We start from the raw sequence: 19521 nt of genomic DNA on the forward strand, positions 1-19521 counted from the left end.
TCGAGCAGTTAAGGGTAGTCTTATCCATGCCCCGATTCTGGTACTGCCAAACCCAAATTGGCCTTTCAGTATCGTCTTTGACGCATCAGATTTTGCCATTGGCAGTGCTCTGTTACAAACAGATGTTGATGGGCATCAACGTGTTATTGCGTTCGAGTCTAAAAAGCTTAAAGCTGCGGAAAAGAACTACCCAGTTCATGACAAAGAGTTCCTTGTTATGAAGTATGCTCTCGTCAAATTCAGAGGTCATCCACTCGGCTCTAAGCCGTTTGTGATTTTTACAGATCACACATCATTGCGCACGGCGACTAAGTCGCCCCATCTCTCACAGAAAATGGCCCGATAACTATCTTTTTTTGCGGAATCCAACTTCGTGGTGAAGTATAAGCCCGGCAAGCAAAATGCTTTGGCCGACGCGTTATCACGCAGGCCGGATTATGAGATTCTCATTCAACGACTATCTCGTCACCTATTCCTGAATTAATCAGTTCGGCTTACGCCAAGGATAAACAGTGTGCAGCTCTGCTACGAGCGTTATAGGACTCAAATTGGGTATTAAATTGGCGGCACGTTTGCGTGCAAGGTTACATCGATTTCTATCGATAACAACCTGTTGCACAAACATCGCGGACCCTCCGCGTGTCATTGTTCCTCATGATGAGGAGGTGAAGTACCGGATCCAATATGAGGCACACGATACTGTCCTTGGTGGTCATCTCGCTTGAGAAAAGACCTACGGCTTCATAGGCCAGAGTCGGTGGCCCAAACTTTAAAAATGGGTCAGCACATATATTCGCACATGCGAAACGTGCCAACGGATTAAACCCTCGACACATGCTGCTGCGCCACTGGCGAGTCTTCCCGTCCCCATAGGATTGTGGGAGTCCATTAGTATGGATTTCGTCTTTGGGCTACCGAAAGATTCAGCCGGTAACTCCGGTATAGTGGTCTTTGTTGACCGTTTGAGCAAAATGGCTTACTAAGCAGCCGTGCCAGATTCCATTGATGGAGACGGTACAGCTAAGCTGTTCATCGATCGCGTGTTTCGAAAACATGGTTTGCCAGTGGCAATTATCTCTGATCGGGATCCCCGATTTTACGGGTAAATCTGGAAATCAATTTTCCGAGTGCTTATAACCAGATTGGAGATGTCCACTGCGGACCATCCACAGACCGATGGTCGAACTGAACTTGTCAATCGCGTCATTGAAGACGTTTAACGCAGCGTGTGTGCTCAGACACCAAAGCGCTGGAGCTCAATGCTCCCAGTAGTGGAGTTTGCGTTCAATGACGCTGTTCATGCCTCTACAGGCTATACTGTGTTCTATGTAAACGGTCTTACCAACCGCGCGTTCCATTAACGATACCACTGCAGGGTTAAGGGCTTGGTGGGGGAGAATCGGCCGATAGGCTTGCTGATATCAGCCCTGTTACCGTTCGGAAACAAGTAAGCGAGTTTCTCGCGACGCGATTTAGTATCTTAAGACATGTAAGAGATACGATGGCTGATAGCCAAGACAAACAAAAACAAGAAGCAGATGCCAAAAGCAGAAACTGTATTAATTCGTATATGGTCGGAGACCGAGTTTTACTAAACGCTAAGAACCTACCTACCAACTTGGTATCCGCGGTCTTCAAGACCAAATTTCGCCCGCGCTTTATTGGACCATTTACGTTCGTGGCCAAGAAGGGCCTAGCTTATACGCTAAACCTTCCCAACAAGCTGCGTACACATCCAGTGTTTTACGTTGGCTTGCTTTAGCCATATCGGGACCCTTCCCACTTGGACTTGAAGGCGCTTGCGCCGAGACAGGCGGTCGTGCCGCAGATTGTTGCATCCTCACCAGGATATCCAACTGGCCCTCTTTACGTGGTAAAAGCGATTTCGGCGAAAGACGCCCGAACCGCCTCAAAAGAGCTCCCAACCCGAGCAAGGACCTCACGAAGAAGTTGCACCTCGTGTCGTTGAGCATCAAATGCTTCCGCCGAAATTTCGGCCCCCTCCCGCACCGCTTGATGCGCGGGGAAACCTTCAGTTTCATGTGGAGAAACTTTTAAAGCGACGTCGTCGTGAGGGTCAATACTAGTATCTGGTGAAGTGGCTAGGGTAACCCTCTTCCAAAAACTCTTGGGAGTTCGAGGTACCTCTTCGGCAAGATTGCCCGTACAACGTTGACATTTTTGAGCTCCAAGCTGAGGGTCAACTCGCGTCAAACGTCGCTTCCCACTACTAAACGTGGGATTAGGTGGATCTAAAGCCTCAGTGCGGCTTCGATCCTTGGTTGTACGGTCAACCGTAGCACTGAAATATCGGCTAGCCTTACTTCGTTTTGTGGCATAAATGCTGAACGTAACTGGCCTTTGGCCTAAAGCTTAGCGAAGTCGAAGCGAAGCTTCACCTTAATCCGCAGACTCTCTGATATTCCAGATATTACGGAGTTTGCGGGCCCGGTGAACCCAGTTCTCAAATGAGACTTCGTTTTCACTCCTTGTTTCGTTTGGAAACAAAACGATCAGAATCTTTCTCATGCAGGTCACCGAAGCCCCACAAGCTTGATCACGTAAACGCGTCAGATACTGGCTTCGCGTCATTACCTTCGGCGTAAGGTAATGCTCATGAAGAGCGTCGCGGGCAGCGATCTCCTCCGGCGTCCTCGCCGGGTCACCAGTGATCCAGGGGAAGGGCTCGCATCTCTATCGAGATGCGCGATGAGATTGACGTTTTGCCATCGATTTACAGGCGCCAGAGGCGCGTGTTTTCTGATAGACCTTATGATCCATTGGATGGGTCTCGTCATACTGACGGACGAGGCTCTCAACGTCAACAACCAGCTGGGAACGAGGCTCCCTGCTGTCATGTGAAGGTTGTAAACCGCACCAGCGAACAAGATAACTTGTTCGCTACCCCTTCACATCACGGAGTATACGTTCCACAAGGAAACGTTGACAGCCTTGGAAATTCACCAATGGTTGTGGCGGAGGAGTGAAAATTAAATCCGACCCATGTGTCGGATCTAGTGTCGATGGTCGACAAACTCGATCGCTTCCTCCATGATTTGGAGGAGGGACTTGACCACGAGCGCGGTAAGCGTCGCTCGTTGGAGCAGACGGTGCAGGCTCACCATATCGAGCGGTTGGAAGACCGTTCGAAGAGTGCGTACTCCTTGTTGGAGTACGAGCGGAAGTATCATGCTGTCCGCGATGAGCTGTCGTCAGCTCATCGTAGCTTCGAGGATCTTCGAAACCGGCCTGAGAAACTTCAGGTTCAACATGAAAATCTGGTTCGCGATCACAATAATCTTTTGGGTATTCTTGTAAAGAGTGGTCAAATCCGTCCTCGGAAGAAGCCGCGTACTGATGGTACGGCCGGAGCCGACCAACGTAAAACGTAGGATGCGTTCGCATCCTACGTCGCAATTCTATTGTGTACGCATTGCCTCTTCGATGCAGTACACGGAAAGGCCCAATGAACTTGGGTAGTAGTTTAATGCTACCCACATTAGTGACTAATCGTTTAGGTAAGTTTACCGTAGAGAGTAGCACTAGATCATTAATTTGAATGAATTAACATTTGCTCTTCCATGTTTGTCTGCATTCCATTTCTGTCGGTCCACTGCGTTAGCAATAGAATCCTGAACGAAACGGATAATTGATTCTCGAGTTAGCAGAAACTCTTCCGCTAACTCATTTGTTTTGTCTTTTTCAGTACGCTTAGTGCGTACTGCCATGAGATCAATCTCATTTTCGATGTCGTTTTCTTCGACATTGACATCACTCGCGTCGTTGTTATTTTCGACGCGTGTTGAGCATGAGCCAGAATTGGTTTTGCTCCTGCGAGTCCCCCCCCCTTAGACTAGAGGATCCCTCTAATTGGGTCGGTATGCGAGGATGGCGTAAGCCATTCACAAAGAACGGTGTATGCGTTGTAGACGCATGCACCGAATTATTGATGGCGAATTCGACCATCGGTAAAAACTCGCTCCAATTCGGATACGATTGGACGTAACCTCGAAGTATCTCTTCGAGGACGCTGTTTGATTATCCGTTTCTGGGTGATCGGATGTTGACATAGTCAGCCGTGTTCCGAGAGATCAGAATACGGATTGCCAAACTCCGCCGATAACGGTGGATCTCTATCCGAGACCAGTTCACGGAGTAAACCGTGGAATTTGAATACCGTGTCGATAAAGACACGGGCACAACCCGGAGCCGTAATCGACTCTGGTACCGCAGCAAGGTGCACCATCTTGCTGAATCTGTCTACAAAAACAAGGATTCCATTATTTTTGTGGTCGTTTTCGGGAAATCCGAAGACGAAGTCCACAGATACGGACTGCCAACACTCTGCTGGAAGTTGTAGAGGTTGGAGAGGTGCACGGGATGAAGGGCTGGGCTTCACCCGTTGACATACTTCGCAAGCACGAACGTACTTGCGCATAAACTGATACTGGCGGGGCCAATAAAAGTCGCGACTTACTGTGAGTTAAGTTTTCTCACGTCCACGATGCCCAGTTATTGGTGCATCGTGACGCTCATACATGATGCGCAAGCGCAAATCATTGGGATTTGGGATGGAGTGTCGCCTGCAAGGGCTGTGAAATACAATATGCCGTTGCGTGTTGTGTATCGATCGGATGACGATCGATATAAAGCCGGTAAATATTAAAAAAGTATTATCGGATGCATTTATCTGATAATCCAATAAACGCAACGGACCCTTATCTTCTTCGTAGGCTTTTTTTTAAGTCATCAAACAAGGTTGATGACAGAACACTTGAAATGAGTGTTGCAACAGTGGGATTATTTTCACTGTTGGAACGCGCAGCCGGCTCGAAATCGGGTCGGCATGGAATGGTCTGTCTTGATCTGCAATCGCGAAGATGGGCGATTGCATCAAGCTTTGCTTGATACCTTCGAAGGAATGCCGACAATCGGCGATCCATAGCGTTTTATCGTCTTTTTTTCAAAGACAAGAGAGATGAACTGTCATCTCGGCATAATTGCGGAAGTACTTATGCAAATACGCAGGAACTTTCCAAGTCCCTTGACATCGACTGGAACTGACCATCGGTAAATGCCTTGATCTTTTCGGGATCAGGGCGCACGCCGTGTTTACCGACGTTGCACCCAAGAAGTGGTATTTCGCTTGCAGCGAATATGAACTTCTTGAGATTTGCGTACAACTTATGCTTTAGAATAAACGTGACTTTAAGGAACTCCCACGTCCGTCTTTCCGTCATAAGTCCGGCTATAGACGAATACACCGTTAATAACTCAGAGCGAATTCTCGCACCGGTCTCAACAGATTCGTTACGCATCTATCGAATGTTGCACTAAGCCCCATATGGCATTACTAGCCATTCCCAGAGCATCCCACTGGGAGTGCTCACTGCTGTGTACGGGATGTCTTGTTCTCGCATAAGGATTTGATAGAACCCATCCATCAGATCCATAGAAGAAAAGATCGTACTCTTAGACATACCGTCTATGATTACGTCTTTTCTCGGTATCGGCGTTTGAGCCGGTATCGTTGCAGCATTCAGTTTATTGAATGCGTGCACTATCCGCCACCCTCCTGTGGCCTTTCGCACACAGAAGGTCGGAGAGCTATGCGGGGAGGTTGATTCCCTCACATGGCCCGCTTTTAATCGATTAATAAAGAATTTATCGATCGCAAGTACTTGTTCACGAGGCAGTGGCCACTGCTTCATGACACAGTACTTCGAGCCCGGTTTGAGCTCGATCTCATGTCGAGTGCCTTTATCCTTAGGCAACTCGCATGAAACTGTTTCAGGGAATACATCCCTGAATTCCATCAAATCCTTGTAAAAAGAATTTGTCTTAAGTGACTCCCAGGATTCAGTAGCATATCTCTCAATCCGAGTCTTCACATCGAGGACACTTTCGTCCATCGATGTGCTGCTGAGAACCCGTCCGTTCTCTGCAAAAATTACCGCTGATTGTATATCGGTTACGTATTCGTCCTCTGTGACGAGTACGCAGATCTGCTTGATTCTACCACTATGCAGATCTCTCAAGAACCGCTTGGGTTCTAGGGTTGGTAATTGAATTATCTCCGAAGTTAACTTCGGAGGCGCATACAGATCAAGAGTATAAGCGCCTACTCTTGATCCGTCGTTAACCAAGACATTCAATGTCTCGGTTTCTTCCTGGAATTTATCCACCGCTGCCGAGGGATCAATCCCTCGGTATGCTGAAGTCTAGTCACTTCAACATTAACTATTTGAGGAGATTTCTCCTTAAGTACGTGAGGACTTATTCCCAACGTCTTCCGACTGTGATTGCGCTATCACACTCGGGTCCTCTACGGTCGACTCCCACAGTTCACTAGAGCTCTAGCGACAAACCATTTGTCACTCTTAACTTCAAGGTGATGAGGGATACCTCATCGCCAGGTGGAGAGACACATAATGATTTTGTGTCTGGAGCAACTTTCGTCAAGAGATTTGCAAATTCTCTTGAGATGCTGGATCAGTAGGGCGTTGCGCCCCTACTGATCCGCCCGATTATTTTTTAGCGGTCCGCCTCGCTTTTGCGACTTCGCAACTTCGGACCCGCGACCATTGCCCATTTCGGCATTCGGTCCATAATTACGCTCAGTACCTCCGATTGCATCTGTTGCTCGAAAAAGAAGGTCTCTCGATTTCGACATAAAAGAAGTCCATTGGTTCTGGACCTCCAAGCTCGTGTCGTCTTGGAGGACGATACGATGACGAACTAGGTTGACCCTGTTTCAAGCTCAAGCCCTCTAAATCCGCAACGGATATTGCTTCTTCAAGCGTATCGAGTTCTAAGTGGAACAGGTGGGTCTTCATGGAACCATTCGTTAGACCTTGCATGATACCGAAATCAACGTGTGTTCATGAACTGGGTTCTTGTGATACAACTCGCTAAGTCGTATGTGCAGGACATAAGCGTGAGCACCACGCTTGCCTTGCTTGATTTTCAGAAGCTCTGATCGAGCTCTGAACTCAGCACTAGGCGGTTCAAACGTCTATTTAAGCCGGGCTTTAAAAGACTCTAGTTACCTAAAGACATATGGGTCGCGCAACTTAAGGCCTAGGGCTCAAGTTTTGGCACGACCTGCCAAATTTGATTGAGCAAATGCGACTTGCATTTGCTTGTCGACGATATGACGAGCCCTGATGGCATCGCTCAATTCGATCAACTACCTTACAAGGAAGTCCTCTTCGACTCCTCTATTCTTAGAGATGTCAATCTTTAAGGTTTCGGGTAGATGCGTGTGCGTCATCCCAGGTACAGGGGTCTGTACCTGCTGTTACCTCAACAGTTCTGCCTGTTGAAAGCCTTGCTGATTAAGCAAGGCTACCTTCTCCTTCGCTTCGTCAAGTTCATGTTGTGTGAACTTGGTGATGGCTGAATGGAGTGCATCTCTGTCCAAACCGGACAGCATAGCCAATATGGCATCAATCCCTACGGTTGGACTCATTCGATCGACCGCACTCCTTTCTATGTCACTTAGAAAGGAGTAGCTACCACGCGAAACGTGATGCGAAATTGCATTATCATCTAACATGTCCATGTTAGATGATAGAACTGTGGTCCTTGGACGGGCTACAAAGTGCTACCAGGTGTAACGGTTTACTACCGACTTGTACTGCTGCAGTACAAGTCCACTTCGCACTGCCTCAGTGCGAGTGTGGTGCCCCACGTTATTTTACGTACACTAGTACGTGCAGAGGAAGTCTCTTCTCTTTAAAACACTTGCTTTAAAGAGGTTTAATTAAAAACTGTATTTATATAATTAAGTTCTTCTTTCTATCTACTTAATACTAACTTAATTGTTAACTAATACAAAACATGTAATGAAGTCTTATCTGTATTTCTCTTTGCGCGCGTCCAGCGCTGACTGGACCGCGGAGAATGTAGATATAATGGTCTATATCTACCAATGGATAAGCTTTTAGAATATTACCATGTAAAGAAATATTCTCCAAATATTATCTACCTTTTAAATAATATATTAATTATTAACCTTTAAGTGTTAATTTTATGTAACGATACACCCCGTTACAACTAGCGCCCAGCCTAACCAGGCAGATTCTAAACAGCACCGATATACAGCGCGAGAATTTTATATCACTGTAACCGTAATAAGGCACACATGGGTTGGAGAACCGTTGTTGTGGCTTATTTACTATATAAGTAAATACCCTTTTATCCTATTTAAAATAGTTAATTACTTAAATCCCATTAATATTATGGGTAACAAATGTGGTCGCCGCCAGATTAATAGATCTGGCGGCCGAAATCGATTTAATTAGCTAGGGTAAGGGTTTTAGATTTAAATAATTTAATAAAGCGCAGTTCTTCGTTTGATCTTAAAGCATCTAGTGCCTTTCAAAGGCTTGCGCATTGATCGGTGAGAGATAGAAGTCTTTCTAAGGTACATACTCTCCGGCACTAGTTGCCACTTCCTTTTACGAACTTCTGAATCTCTTGAACTAGGATTAATTAAGCTTTAATAGATTGTACGACTGACTACCTGACCTAAGCCCAGTAGTTCTTTAGAACTAAGAGACTCTTTGAATCTATAAGTCTTCCTCTGACTTAAGGAGCGAGGTAGCTTCGCTACACCTGAGTCTTTATAAGGCTTGGCCTTCACTGAAATGGAAATGTTTTCAAAACTTTCAGAGGCGCAACGCACAGCGTATGACGAGCTCTAAACTTTGTTTGGGCTTGAAAAAATAGAGGCCTTTATGTCACAGGGACCAGAGGTACTGCATGCAAGGGCCTTCATGCGATATTAATCCTCCCTGATCGGACAGGTTCAAGATCACCTTGCGGCATCTATGCCAACTCGGTACATCTCTATACCTGATTAAGAGCCTAAGACTCACCCTCTAGTTATCAATGTAAAGACATTTGAGGGAAAAGAGGGAGAAGTATTTGTTTTTGGATTAAGCAGATAGAGATGTCCAATGACTCCAACTTGGTCTTAACAGAACGACAAAAGGTAGCTATGGCCATTTCCAAGGTCGGAAGTAGGTTTTAGCTGGTATAGTGGTAGGAAAAGCGTCGTTTATGCACGTGCTGCACGAGAGTGCCCACCTTTATTCCTAGAAAGGATGTTCTTCAGAGCAATATGGTAGGATGTACAAGGTACAGCGCACTCGACTTAGTCAATGGTTATTACCAACTGCTCATGCGAGCTAGCGATATCCCGCTTACAGCGGTTAGCACCCAAGCGTTATGCTATCGGGAGTGGTTGGTTATGCCACAAGTGCTTTTCGACGCCCCGGCAACATTTAATCGTCGAGTGACGCAACTGTTCCGCCCTCATCGAGGTTATCCACAGCCTTGTTTTGATGACATTTTCCCATTGTCGTGCGGATTAGGGTCGTTTGGATGTGGAAAACCATATCGCCATTTGCGAGCAGTGCTCGAGTTTATGCGCATAAATAAATTGTATGCCAATGCATCTTAATGCATTTTCGGCGCAGAAGAAATCCTATTTTTAAGGTGCTTCATTGGGAAGTGAGGCCTTAGAGCGGATCTCGTCAAAGTAGAAGCCATTCTTGATTGGCCGGTCCAAAAGGATTTACGCAAGTGGTTGGACCTCGCCAACTACTTGCACAAATATATCGAGAGTTACGCTGATTTGGCTAGGACATTATCTAATCTCTTTAAAAAGAATTCAGATTAGTGCTGGATAAGCACCGAGCATTATACTTTCATGCAGTTAAGGATAGACTTATCCATGCCCCGACCCTGGCACTGCCAAATCCAAATTGGCCTTTCAGTGTCGTCTGTGACGCTTCGGATTTTGCCATTGGCAGTGCTCTGTTACAAATAGATAATGATGGGCGTGAACGTGTAATTTCGTTCAAGTCTAGACAGCTTAAAGCTGCAGAAAAAGACATATCAGCTCATGGCAAAGAGTTACTTGCAATGAAGTATGCTCTTGTCAAATTCAGAGTTCATCTGCTAGGCTCTAAGCCGTTTGTGATATATACAGATCACGCACTGCGACTTAGTCGCAGTGCGTCAGAGAATGGCTCAATGGCTTTCACTATTCACCGAATATAATTTCGCAGTGTAATAAAAGCCTGGCAAGCAGAATGCTTTTACTGATGCGTTTTAACGCAGGCATGATTTTGAGCTCTCTCATTTAGCGACTATGACGTTACATATTACTGAATTAATCCGTCCGGCTTACGTCCAGGTTGAACAGTGTGTAGCTCTGCTACGAGCTCTAAAGAGCACTGGATAGGCTCTAAATTGTCGGCACGTTTGCGTGCAAACTACATCGATATTCTATCGATAGCGACCTATTGCTTTATTGCACGGACGCTGCGGATCCTCCGCACGCTCTTGTTCCTCATATAAGGATTGAAGTTCCGAGTTCTCTATGAGGCACACGATACTGTCCTTGGTGGTCATCTCGGTAGAGAAAAGATCTACGGCTCTGTAAGCCAGATTTATTGGTGGCCCAAACTTCACAAATGGGTCAGCATATACGGGCGCACATGCGATACTTGCCAACGAATTAAGCCCTCGGCGCAAGCTGCTGCACCACTGGCAAGTCTGCCCGTAGCCTACAGGGTGTGGAGTCCATTAGTATGGATTTTGTTTTCGGCCTACCAAAAGATTCAACCGGTAACACCGGCATAGTGGTCTTTGTTGACCGATTGAGCAAAATGGCTCACTTAGCGGCTATACCGGATATCATTGATAGTGAAGGTACAGCAAGGCTGTTCATTGATCGCGCGTTTCGACAACACGGTTTGCCAGTGGCAATTATCTCTGATCGGGACCCTTATTTCACGGGTTCATTCTGGAAATCAATTTTCCGAGTGCTTGGCACAAGATTGGACATGTCCACCGCGGACCATCGACAGACCGGTGGTCAAACTGAACGTGTCAATCGCGTCATTGGAGACGTTTTACGCAGTGTGTGCCCTTATACACTAAAGCGCTAGAGCTCAATGCTCACAGTGGTAATATTTGCGTTAAAAACCGCCGTCCATGCCTTTATCGACTACACTCCGCTTTATGTCAATGGACTCACCCACCCACGCGTTCCGTTACCGATACCACTGCGTGGCTCAGAGCTTGGTGGGGGAGAAATAACCGATAGGCTTGCTACTACCAGGTCGTTACCATTCGGAAACAAGTAGGCGAGTTTCTCGAAACGCGATAAAGTGTCTTAAGACATGTGCGTGACACAATGGCTGGTAGTCAAGAAAGAATAATCGGATGCCAAATACAGAAGTTATATTGATTCTTAAGGGGTCGAAGACCGAGTTTTGCTAAACGCTAAAAACCTACTTACAAACTCGGTTTCTGCGGTCTTTAAGACTAAATTGCTCCCGCGCCTTATTGGACCATTTACGGTCGTGGTAAAAAAGGCCTAGCTTACACGCGAAACCTTTCTCGCAAGCTGCGTTCACCCAGTGCTCTCCGTGGGCTTGCTAAGCCATGTCGTAACCCCTCTCACGTGGACTTGAAGGCGCTTGCGCCTAAACAGGCGGCCGTGCCGCAGATTGCTTCACCCTCACCAGGATGTCCAGCTGGCTCTTTAAACGAGGTTGTTGACGTTCCAATGTTGAAAGACGGGTTTGGGCCGCGTCAAAAGATCTTTCAGTCAGGGTAAAGCCCTCACGAAGAAGTCGCACCTCGTGCTTTAAAGCACCAAACATTTTTACAGAGATTTCGACCCCCCCCCGCGTTGCTCGATGAGCGAGGTAACGTTCATTTTCACGTGGAGAACCTCCTCAAGCGACGTCGTCGCAGGGACCAATACCACTATCTGGGTGGAGTGGCTTGAAAACCCCTCTTCGGAAAACTATTGGAAGTTTGAGTTACCCCTTCGACAAGATTGCTCGTACACCATTGACATTTTTGAGCGCTGCTCCCAGGGTCAACCTGCGCCAGACGACGCTTCCCACCAATAGAGATGGGAACGTATGGTGCTATAGCCGCAGTGCGACTTAAAATTAATCTATGGTTGCGCTGGAGTGCTGGCTAGATCTATCCTCGTTTTCAGACAGATAGTCCGGACGTAACTGGCCTTTGGCCTTAAGCTTGCGAAACCAAAACGAAGCTTCCGTTCGAAACGAACATCTTCACACCCGCAGACTCTCTTATAGACCAGATGTTGCGGAGGCGGTGGGCCGATGGACCCAGTTTTTGAACGAAGCATCGCTTTCGTTATTTTATTCGTTTAGAGACAGGACGATCGGAATTATCCTCATTAAGGTCACCAAAGCCCCACGGGCCTGACCACGCAAAAGCGTCAAATTCTGACGTCGCGTTATTATCTTAGGCTAAAGGTATCGCTCATGAAGAGCGTCGCAAGCCTTGCGTCAGGAGGTCCAGATGGTAAAGCTGCGACCCGTAACCTCTTGGAGGCGCTATTCCACACTAAGTGGAGTGAATCGATATTCACTGTGAGCTTTTGCTTTCGCAATGTCTACAGGCTGCCGACGAGCTTGTTTCCTCTCTGACGATTGCTTGCTCTTGCTTTCCATTGAGCAGGACCGTAATTATGTTGGGCTCAGGGTCCGGTGTCTTGCGCAATGCAGCTGAAACATCCGCAACACCCCGTTATTGGAACGGATATCGGGCCCGACGAAACTTATCTACGCGACGAGGCGTGTAGGAGCCGCGCTCCTTTTCCTCATCCCCCGATAAAGTCTGACTTTCATAGTCTACCATTATCTCATCGTTAGGGAAGCAGTCGAGGGTCTGGGACTCACGCTTAGTTGTCATCAGACAAAGGAATGCAGAACACAACCGACCAGTTAGCTGTTTATATTCCAACCTTAAAGAGGAAATGAAGCGAATGTTGTCACTCGATCTCAACAGTCTGATGGGGAAAGTGTAGTGGGGCACACTTCGGTGAACTTTTTTGTGGTACATTTATTTTATGGGTGAAATACCTATTTAAAACAGTTTATCGCTAAAATCCCATTTATTTATGGGTAGCGTATGTGGTAGCCGGCAGATATAAATCTAAGCAGCCGATTTTTTTTGATTTAGCGAGGTTACGGTTTTAAGATTCAAAGCTCCCCTTTTGATCTTACAGTATTTAGTGTCTTTCTAAGGCTTGCGCACTGATTGCGAGAGAAAAAACATTTCTAAGGTATATACTCTCGGTCACTAGCTACCACTTGGTTCTACGAACCCTTGAATCTCTTGAACTAGGACTCGTTTAGCTCTGCGAGCTTGTACAATTCACTGAGTTATTGAGCCTACTAGTTCCCTAGAACTAGGTGACTATCTGACTCTATTAGTCTTCCTCTGACTTAAGCAGCAAGGTAGCTCCGCTACAAATTGCGTTCTCTAACCCACACTTTTAGTAAGATAAATTCAACTTGTCTATCAATCACAATCTGTCATAATTAATGCTATGGTGGAGTAAGCCTGCCAATCCGTGCACAACTCATCAGAAAGCTCTTGTGCGTTTGGTTTTGATACCAACAAAAATTTGATTGCGTTGTCGTGCTATCGAATCAGCCCAATCGCTGGTACGATTCCTAAGAAAGTGTCGCATCCTTTCTTCCGGCTATTCATAGCCCCCTCAAATTTGATTTGGCTACTATCCAAAAGGAGTGGTTCTCTTATCAATAGCTATCATTTAATCACTTTTACAGTCAATTACCTTTTCTCTTTCACAGGTCACACTATGACTTGACTCGTCAAAATTATCCAATTAAGTTGACATACCCGCTAAATTTTAGGTGTAATACTAAAAGCTTTGGGCTCGATGCCGGCCTGCACTCGGAAAAATAAGCGTGATTTAGCTTCTTCGATACGGTGGTCTCGTCGCAATGGACACATGCTAATTCTTTCACGAATCGAAGCCTGTGAGCCAAGACACTTATTCGAAGAAATGCCGGCAACCATTGCATTCGCATAAGCGCGACTGTTTTCTTACCTCATTAAGTCAAGGGACGTGAATTTGTACATGTACGCAACAGCTAGTACCGCGTAAGCACGCATTTTGAAGACAGATTATGTAGCGGAGCTACCTCGCTTGTCAAGTCAAAGGAAGTTTTATCGAGTCAAATAGTCGATTAGTTTGATGGAACAAATTGAAAAGGTAGCTCAAAAATCGTATTAGCCCGTAAAGCTTATCGGGTATTACTTCAAGGTATTCAGTGATTAGTAAAATCAAGTTGCAGCTAGTGCCCAAGAAAATATGCCTCAAGAAGGCTTCTCACTCTAGTGGTTGTAGCGCAAGCTTTAATAAGGCCCCCAACCTTTTTGGATCGATAGTAGAACTGAACTTCATTTATGTACTACATGTCAAATACGTCGCCCTAATCACTCTAAAATAGACTCTGACATTTACTATCACATATAAAGGTTGTTAACCTTAATGTTAACAACCGAAGTTTGTCCCGTTAAAAAAGCACATACAGTCATATATTTCTGTATTAAAATTGTTGTACCATATTATTATTCGGATTAATATATTAAATTAAGAGAATTCCTAAACTCACCCTCGCTTTTTCCTAAACTCACCCCATCCATTTTTTTAGCCAATCAAATATCATAATTACAGCCCATCACATGTCGTTAAACATATCAACGGTCGAAGCTCCGTGCACGGACAGCAACGTTGAAATCTCGGCGTACGACTAGCAACATCAAAATCCACCGTCAATCATCCACTTTCTAAACTAACTACACTATTTCCGCAGGCGCTCTAGCTTACAAAACACCCGGGATGTCCTCTAAGAATACAGGCAGCGATACGAAAGTAAGAAGTTCTTTAATGGTCAGTGTTTTTATTAAGCTTGGTTATCTCTATTTAATTATTTTGGGTAGGCGTAATTGGTGCCAAACCACTCTAAACTAACTACACTAATTTCCGCAGGCGCTATAGCTTACACAACACCCGGATTATTTCGATTGTAATGGGGCACACATCGGTTGGAGAACCGTTGTTGTGGTACGTTTACTTTATGGGTAAAATACCTTTTTATCTAATTTTAATATAGTTAGTTACTTAAATCCCATTTATTATGGGTAACAAATGTGATCGCCGCCAGATATAAATCTGGCGGCCAAAATCTATTTTACATTAGCTAGGGTAAGGTTTTAATATTAAAATAATTAAATAAAGTGCAGTTCTCCTTTTGATCTTAAAGCGTCAAGTGCCTTTCCAAGGCTTGCGCATTGATCTGTAAGAGGTAGAAGCCTTTCTAAGCTATATCCTCTTGGGCCGTAGTTGCCACTTGGTTCTACGAACCCCCGAATCCCTTGAATTAGGATTTCTTAAGCTTTAATAGCTTGTACGACATCCTGAGTTGTTAAACCTATTAGTTCAATAGAACCAAGTGACTCGCTGAGTCTGAAAGTCTTCCTCTGACTTTAGGAGTGAGGTAGCTCCGCTACGTCGATCGCTGCCTGTATTCCTAAAGGAAACCTAGGAATACAGGCAGCGATCGAAATATATACCTCCCTTAGTTCTAACGGCGGTGTCGAAATTGCACATGACACCACAATTGAAATGTTCTCTCTCTTAGATTTCAACGTTGCTGATCGTGCACGGAGATTTCGACGTTGATATATTTGATGAAATGTGATGGGCTGTAATTATGACATTTGAAGGTGAGTTTTGAAATTCCCTATTCTGTATAGTTGCCATTTTATAGCGAAAAAAAATACAGGAAGGCGTACGCCTTGCGATTGCCTTTAACAACATTAGTTACGTATGTTTCAAGTAGTGTCACTAATTCAACTTGAGTGAATATCTTAACTTCTCTGTAACCATTACACATTTTTCAAGTATTGTAGATAATCGCGACTCGTGAATTTTAAGCTTGTGGACGAAGAGCCATAATGACAAAAAATGCAAAAGAATAAAAGACAAAAAGCCATTTGTAGCTTTTAGGGCTTCAAAGCTGTCCACTTTTGGTACTTGTCGTCCGATGCGCAAGTGTTCCTCAATACGACCTTGCCAATCGTTGAGACGTCCGCGGCCAGGCAAAACGTTGCGTTTGTCGAGTGGAAGAGCTGACCATTCTCGCCAAATGTCCATTTCTGGTCTTTGTCGTCATTCACGCATTGGGTCACTTGAACCTTTCCATCCTTGATCTCCTGGTTGGCCGTCAGACAACGAAAATTAAACTTGGAAATGAGCTGGTGGGTTTCCTTGTCATAGAGCCACACGGCATTCGCCCCTTCGGCCGCTTCGTGTTTGTGCATAACGACAGCACTTTTACTCTCGGCCAACACAAGTTTGGTACCAAGGTTTTGAAGGATCCGTGGTTCAAGCAACTCGATCTTGAGCTCCTGCAAGTGAGCCTTCATCTTGTTGTTCTTGTCAAAGATGCCAAAATTGGCCGCGAGTTGGTTGCCATTACCCCCTTTCGAGTCAAACGCCGTGAACCAGTAGAACTCGAAATCGTATGCTTTAGCCATTTGAAAGACTCGTTTCATATACAAAGCCTGGTCGGACCCTACGGCGTCGGAACTCCAGCCTACTTCCGAGAAGGCGACTTTCTTATCTAGCTCGGTAGCCTTTTCGAGGAGTTTCTGGACTTGTTCCAAAGTGATCGAAACCGCGTCACTAATAGCAATGCCATCCCGGATTGGCATGCTGCTAATTGAAACAAAGTCGACTTTTTCAAAGATCGAAGGGTTCTGCATGTAAGTGTCAATCGAATCCGAGACCGTCACGGCGGTAGACTTGCCACAGGAGCGAATGATGCTTTGAATCTCAATCAAGTGCGTAAGCGCAACGTCCGGCTGAACTTCGCCATTGCTGACTTCGTTGCTGCCAACGTGAAACGTCACGATGTTTGAGTCAAATAGACCGACTTCCACGAGTCTCGACAGTAGTTTTTTCTCTTGATAGTAATTACTGCACGTCTGGATGCCCAGCTCGACCTTGAGGCCAACTTTCTTGGCCGCTGGCAGTACCACTTCGCCGTGCTGGCACGGAATCAACGAGTGAATGCGTATCTTGTCTGCGACTTTCTTTATTAGCATCATATCCGCCTCGACCTCGGCCGCGGACTTGCACTTATTGTCTCCGTACATCATTTCGTAGTTGACACCTGGAAGTTGGACATTTAGAGCGCCAGCACTAGGGAAAAGCACGAGTGCGACAGAAGCAATAAAGGACGGAACGAAAATCTTCATTGCTAACAGAAGGTTGAGTGCGTCGCGTAGGGAGCGGGTGGAACGAGCGTCTAAAGCACGTTGTATTTTCTAGCTGACAAAATGAAGAGTGAGTTCTCCTAGAGAGGAGCCCGAATTCTCCGTGTCTCTGCCAGAAAGTCGAGCAGATCAAGAGGACTATCAATTCTATGGTCATAATCCGTGGAAGGTGCCGGTTCTATCGGTTAGAAACCAGACAGGAAATTGTCGCAGAGATGCTGCCTCCTGCTTTTATCCAGATTTTATCATTGAAGAATGGGCGTTTAATTTTTCGCAGAGCCCTCGGATGGTTAAAGTACATAATGAGCTCCATGATTTAAACGCAAGGAGAGGCTCTCCCTCTTCTTCTATTTTATTACGATGTGAAGATGTGAGGTTATTGGAGATGCTTGTCTTAAATCCAATATTAGTAGCGTTTAAGCACCATAAGAATACCAACAACAGTCGAGAATACAACGCGGCGGCGTGTGACGTTATTACTTTACAAAAATTTAAACGTAGGCAGCTCCTGTCGCCCTTCCAGGTGCAAATGTTTTAATAAATTCAATGAGAAAAATAAGCAAATTTGAAGTTTTTATGTCGCAGATTCTGACGCATCCCGGACGCTTACGGATACGATGCCGTACACTTTCTTGAAGCGTGTGTGCTGGCTCTTTGATGTCATGATAGAGAAATCCGCGACGATGCGTCAGTTGCAATCGACGCAGTGAATCTTTTTACGTGCGCAATTCGACGTTTCGATTTTTCATAAATTGCTTAGGACTTTTAGAGCTGTGCTTGTAACGTCTGTTCAAAAGACAATAAAGGAATTAGACTTCGCACTCAGGTGTGGTTCACATTCGTGACCAACCCTTGTGTATGTGATGCACATGAGTGCATTCACATTAGGAGGGATGACGCCTAGTCATCCGTGATGACGGCTAGCGTCACCCGTTACGCGAGATATCTAGAAAGATAAACTCGCAATAAATATTAAGTGTTATCTATAGAGATGACATTTTAATTGGTAAAAATAGGTATTTCTATTTAATGCGATTAAATATAAATCAGTCTGAAAACTACTTTCTACTTAGTCAGTGCGCACGAGGAGCCTGATTACCACTCCCGTGACGACATTTTATTAGAGTACTTAGTGCGTTGAGTGAGGTCGCTAAGGCGCCTACCACAACTACCTCACTGCACGCAAGCTGGTTTAATCGCTTCCTCGCTGTGCTAGGGTGTGTGCTTAAGTAGAGCGTGGCCGCATTAAGACGTGCCCGCCCATACTTGGTAGCACTTAATATCCTTCCCACGACTCGCATCTCTGCGTGTGTTAGGATGAGCCTCAACATCGATTGGTCTCGTTTTCCCTATCTCTCCGAACATCATCGGGAGGTGGCAGGGCACTTGGTGCAGGGACTTGGTGAGAAAGCCCTGCCCAAGTTCTTGGGAAATCCCCCTGAGCAACATGTTGCTCAGTTGGAGCAGCTTGAGGCGTTCGTGCTCGGACAGCGGACAGCGGAGATCTGCGTCCGAGGCAAAGAGCCATGCTGCGGCGGAGTCCGTCACTCAGACTCAGGATGAGCTGAGGCGTGAGCAGGCATGGCTCGGATGGATTCGCCCAAGTTCGATGGAACTGCGGCGCGCACGATTGTTCACTGGCTGTTAGACGTGGAGCAATGCGGTGTTGCGCAGCTCATCGACGACGACAGACGGATGGTGTCGTACGCCATGTCGCATCTGCGCGGTAAGGCCTCAGAGTGGGCTTACTCGGCGCTTATGGCGGACGTTAAGGCGTTCCCTACATGGGCGATCTTTAAAGAAAATATTTGCGCCATGTACCAGAGCCGAACAAGAAGTGTTGCTTCAGGCGCGCTTCTTTGTAGCGCAACAGGCGAAGCGATCTCTGCAAGATTATGTGCAAGAGATGCGCTCGCTGTTAGCGTTCATTATCGTAGGTCCGATTCCGTAGCACATTAAGGTGCCCACGTTTATGAACGGACTACGGCATGGTCCATCGCGACAGGCCCTTTTCAGAAAGGTGCCGTCGACGATGGAAGAGGCAATCCAAATTGCCTTAGTTGAGGAGCAATCCTACAACAGTGCCTCGGCGACAGCTTGGTATAAGTCGTCGGCCGAGAGGACAGATGCCACTCCTATGGAGTTGGGCAATGCAGAGGTAGTCTGTTTTAAATGCGGCAAGCGCGGCCATATGATGGCTCGCTGCTATGCCAGGGTCCCTGCTGGGGCAAAAATGCCCAGCAAGAGGACTCCCTTCCTAAAGGGCGATGGCAAGAACCAGCGTGCGAAACGCATGAGTTCTGCATCGACCACTGAGGGGTCGGGAAATGCAGGAGCGCAGTAGGGGCGGGATGCCCTACT

At 46.1% G+C, this 19521-nt stretch overlaps 1 protein-coding gene across 1 annotated transcript; it reads right to left on the minus strand.

Moving 5' to 3' along the window:
- Positions 1 to 15885: 15885 nt before the first annotated feature.
- Positions 15886 to 17142, minus strand: CCR75_006549 (uncharacterized protein; the record flags this gene model as incomplete). Its single annotated transcript, XM_067964619.1, has 1 exon — positions 15886 to 17142. One exon carries the CDS (start codon positions 17140 to 17142, stop codon positions 15886 to 15888), a length of 1257 nt encoding a protein of 418 aa, XP_067817261.1.
- Between the last annotated feature and the right edge of the window lie 2379 nt (positions 17143 to 19521).

This window comes from Bremia lactucae (genome assembly GCF_004359215.1).
Source record: "Bremia lactucae strain SF5 chromosome Unknown BlacSF5_NotPlaced_167_SHOA01000113.1_325088bp, whole genome shotgun sequence".
In the NCBI taxonomy this organism is placed as follows: Eukaryota; Oomycota; class Peronosporomycetes; order Peronosporales; family Peronosporaceae; genus Bremia; species Bremia lactucae.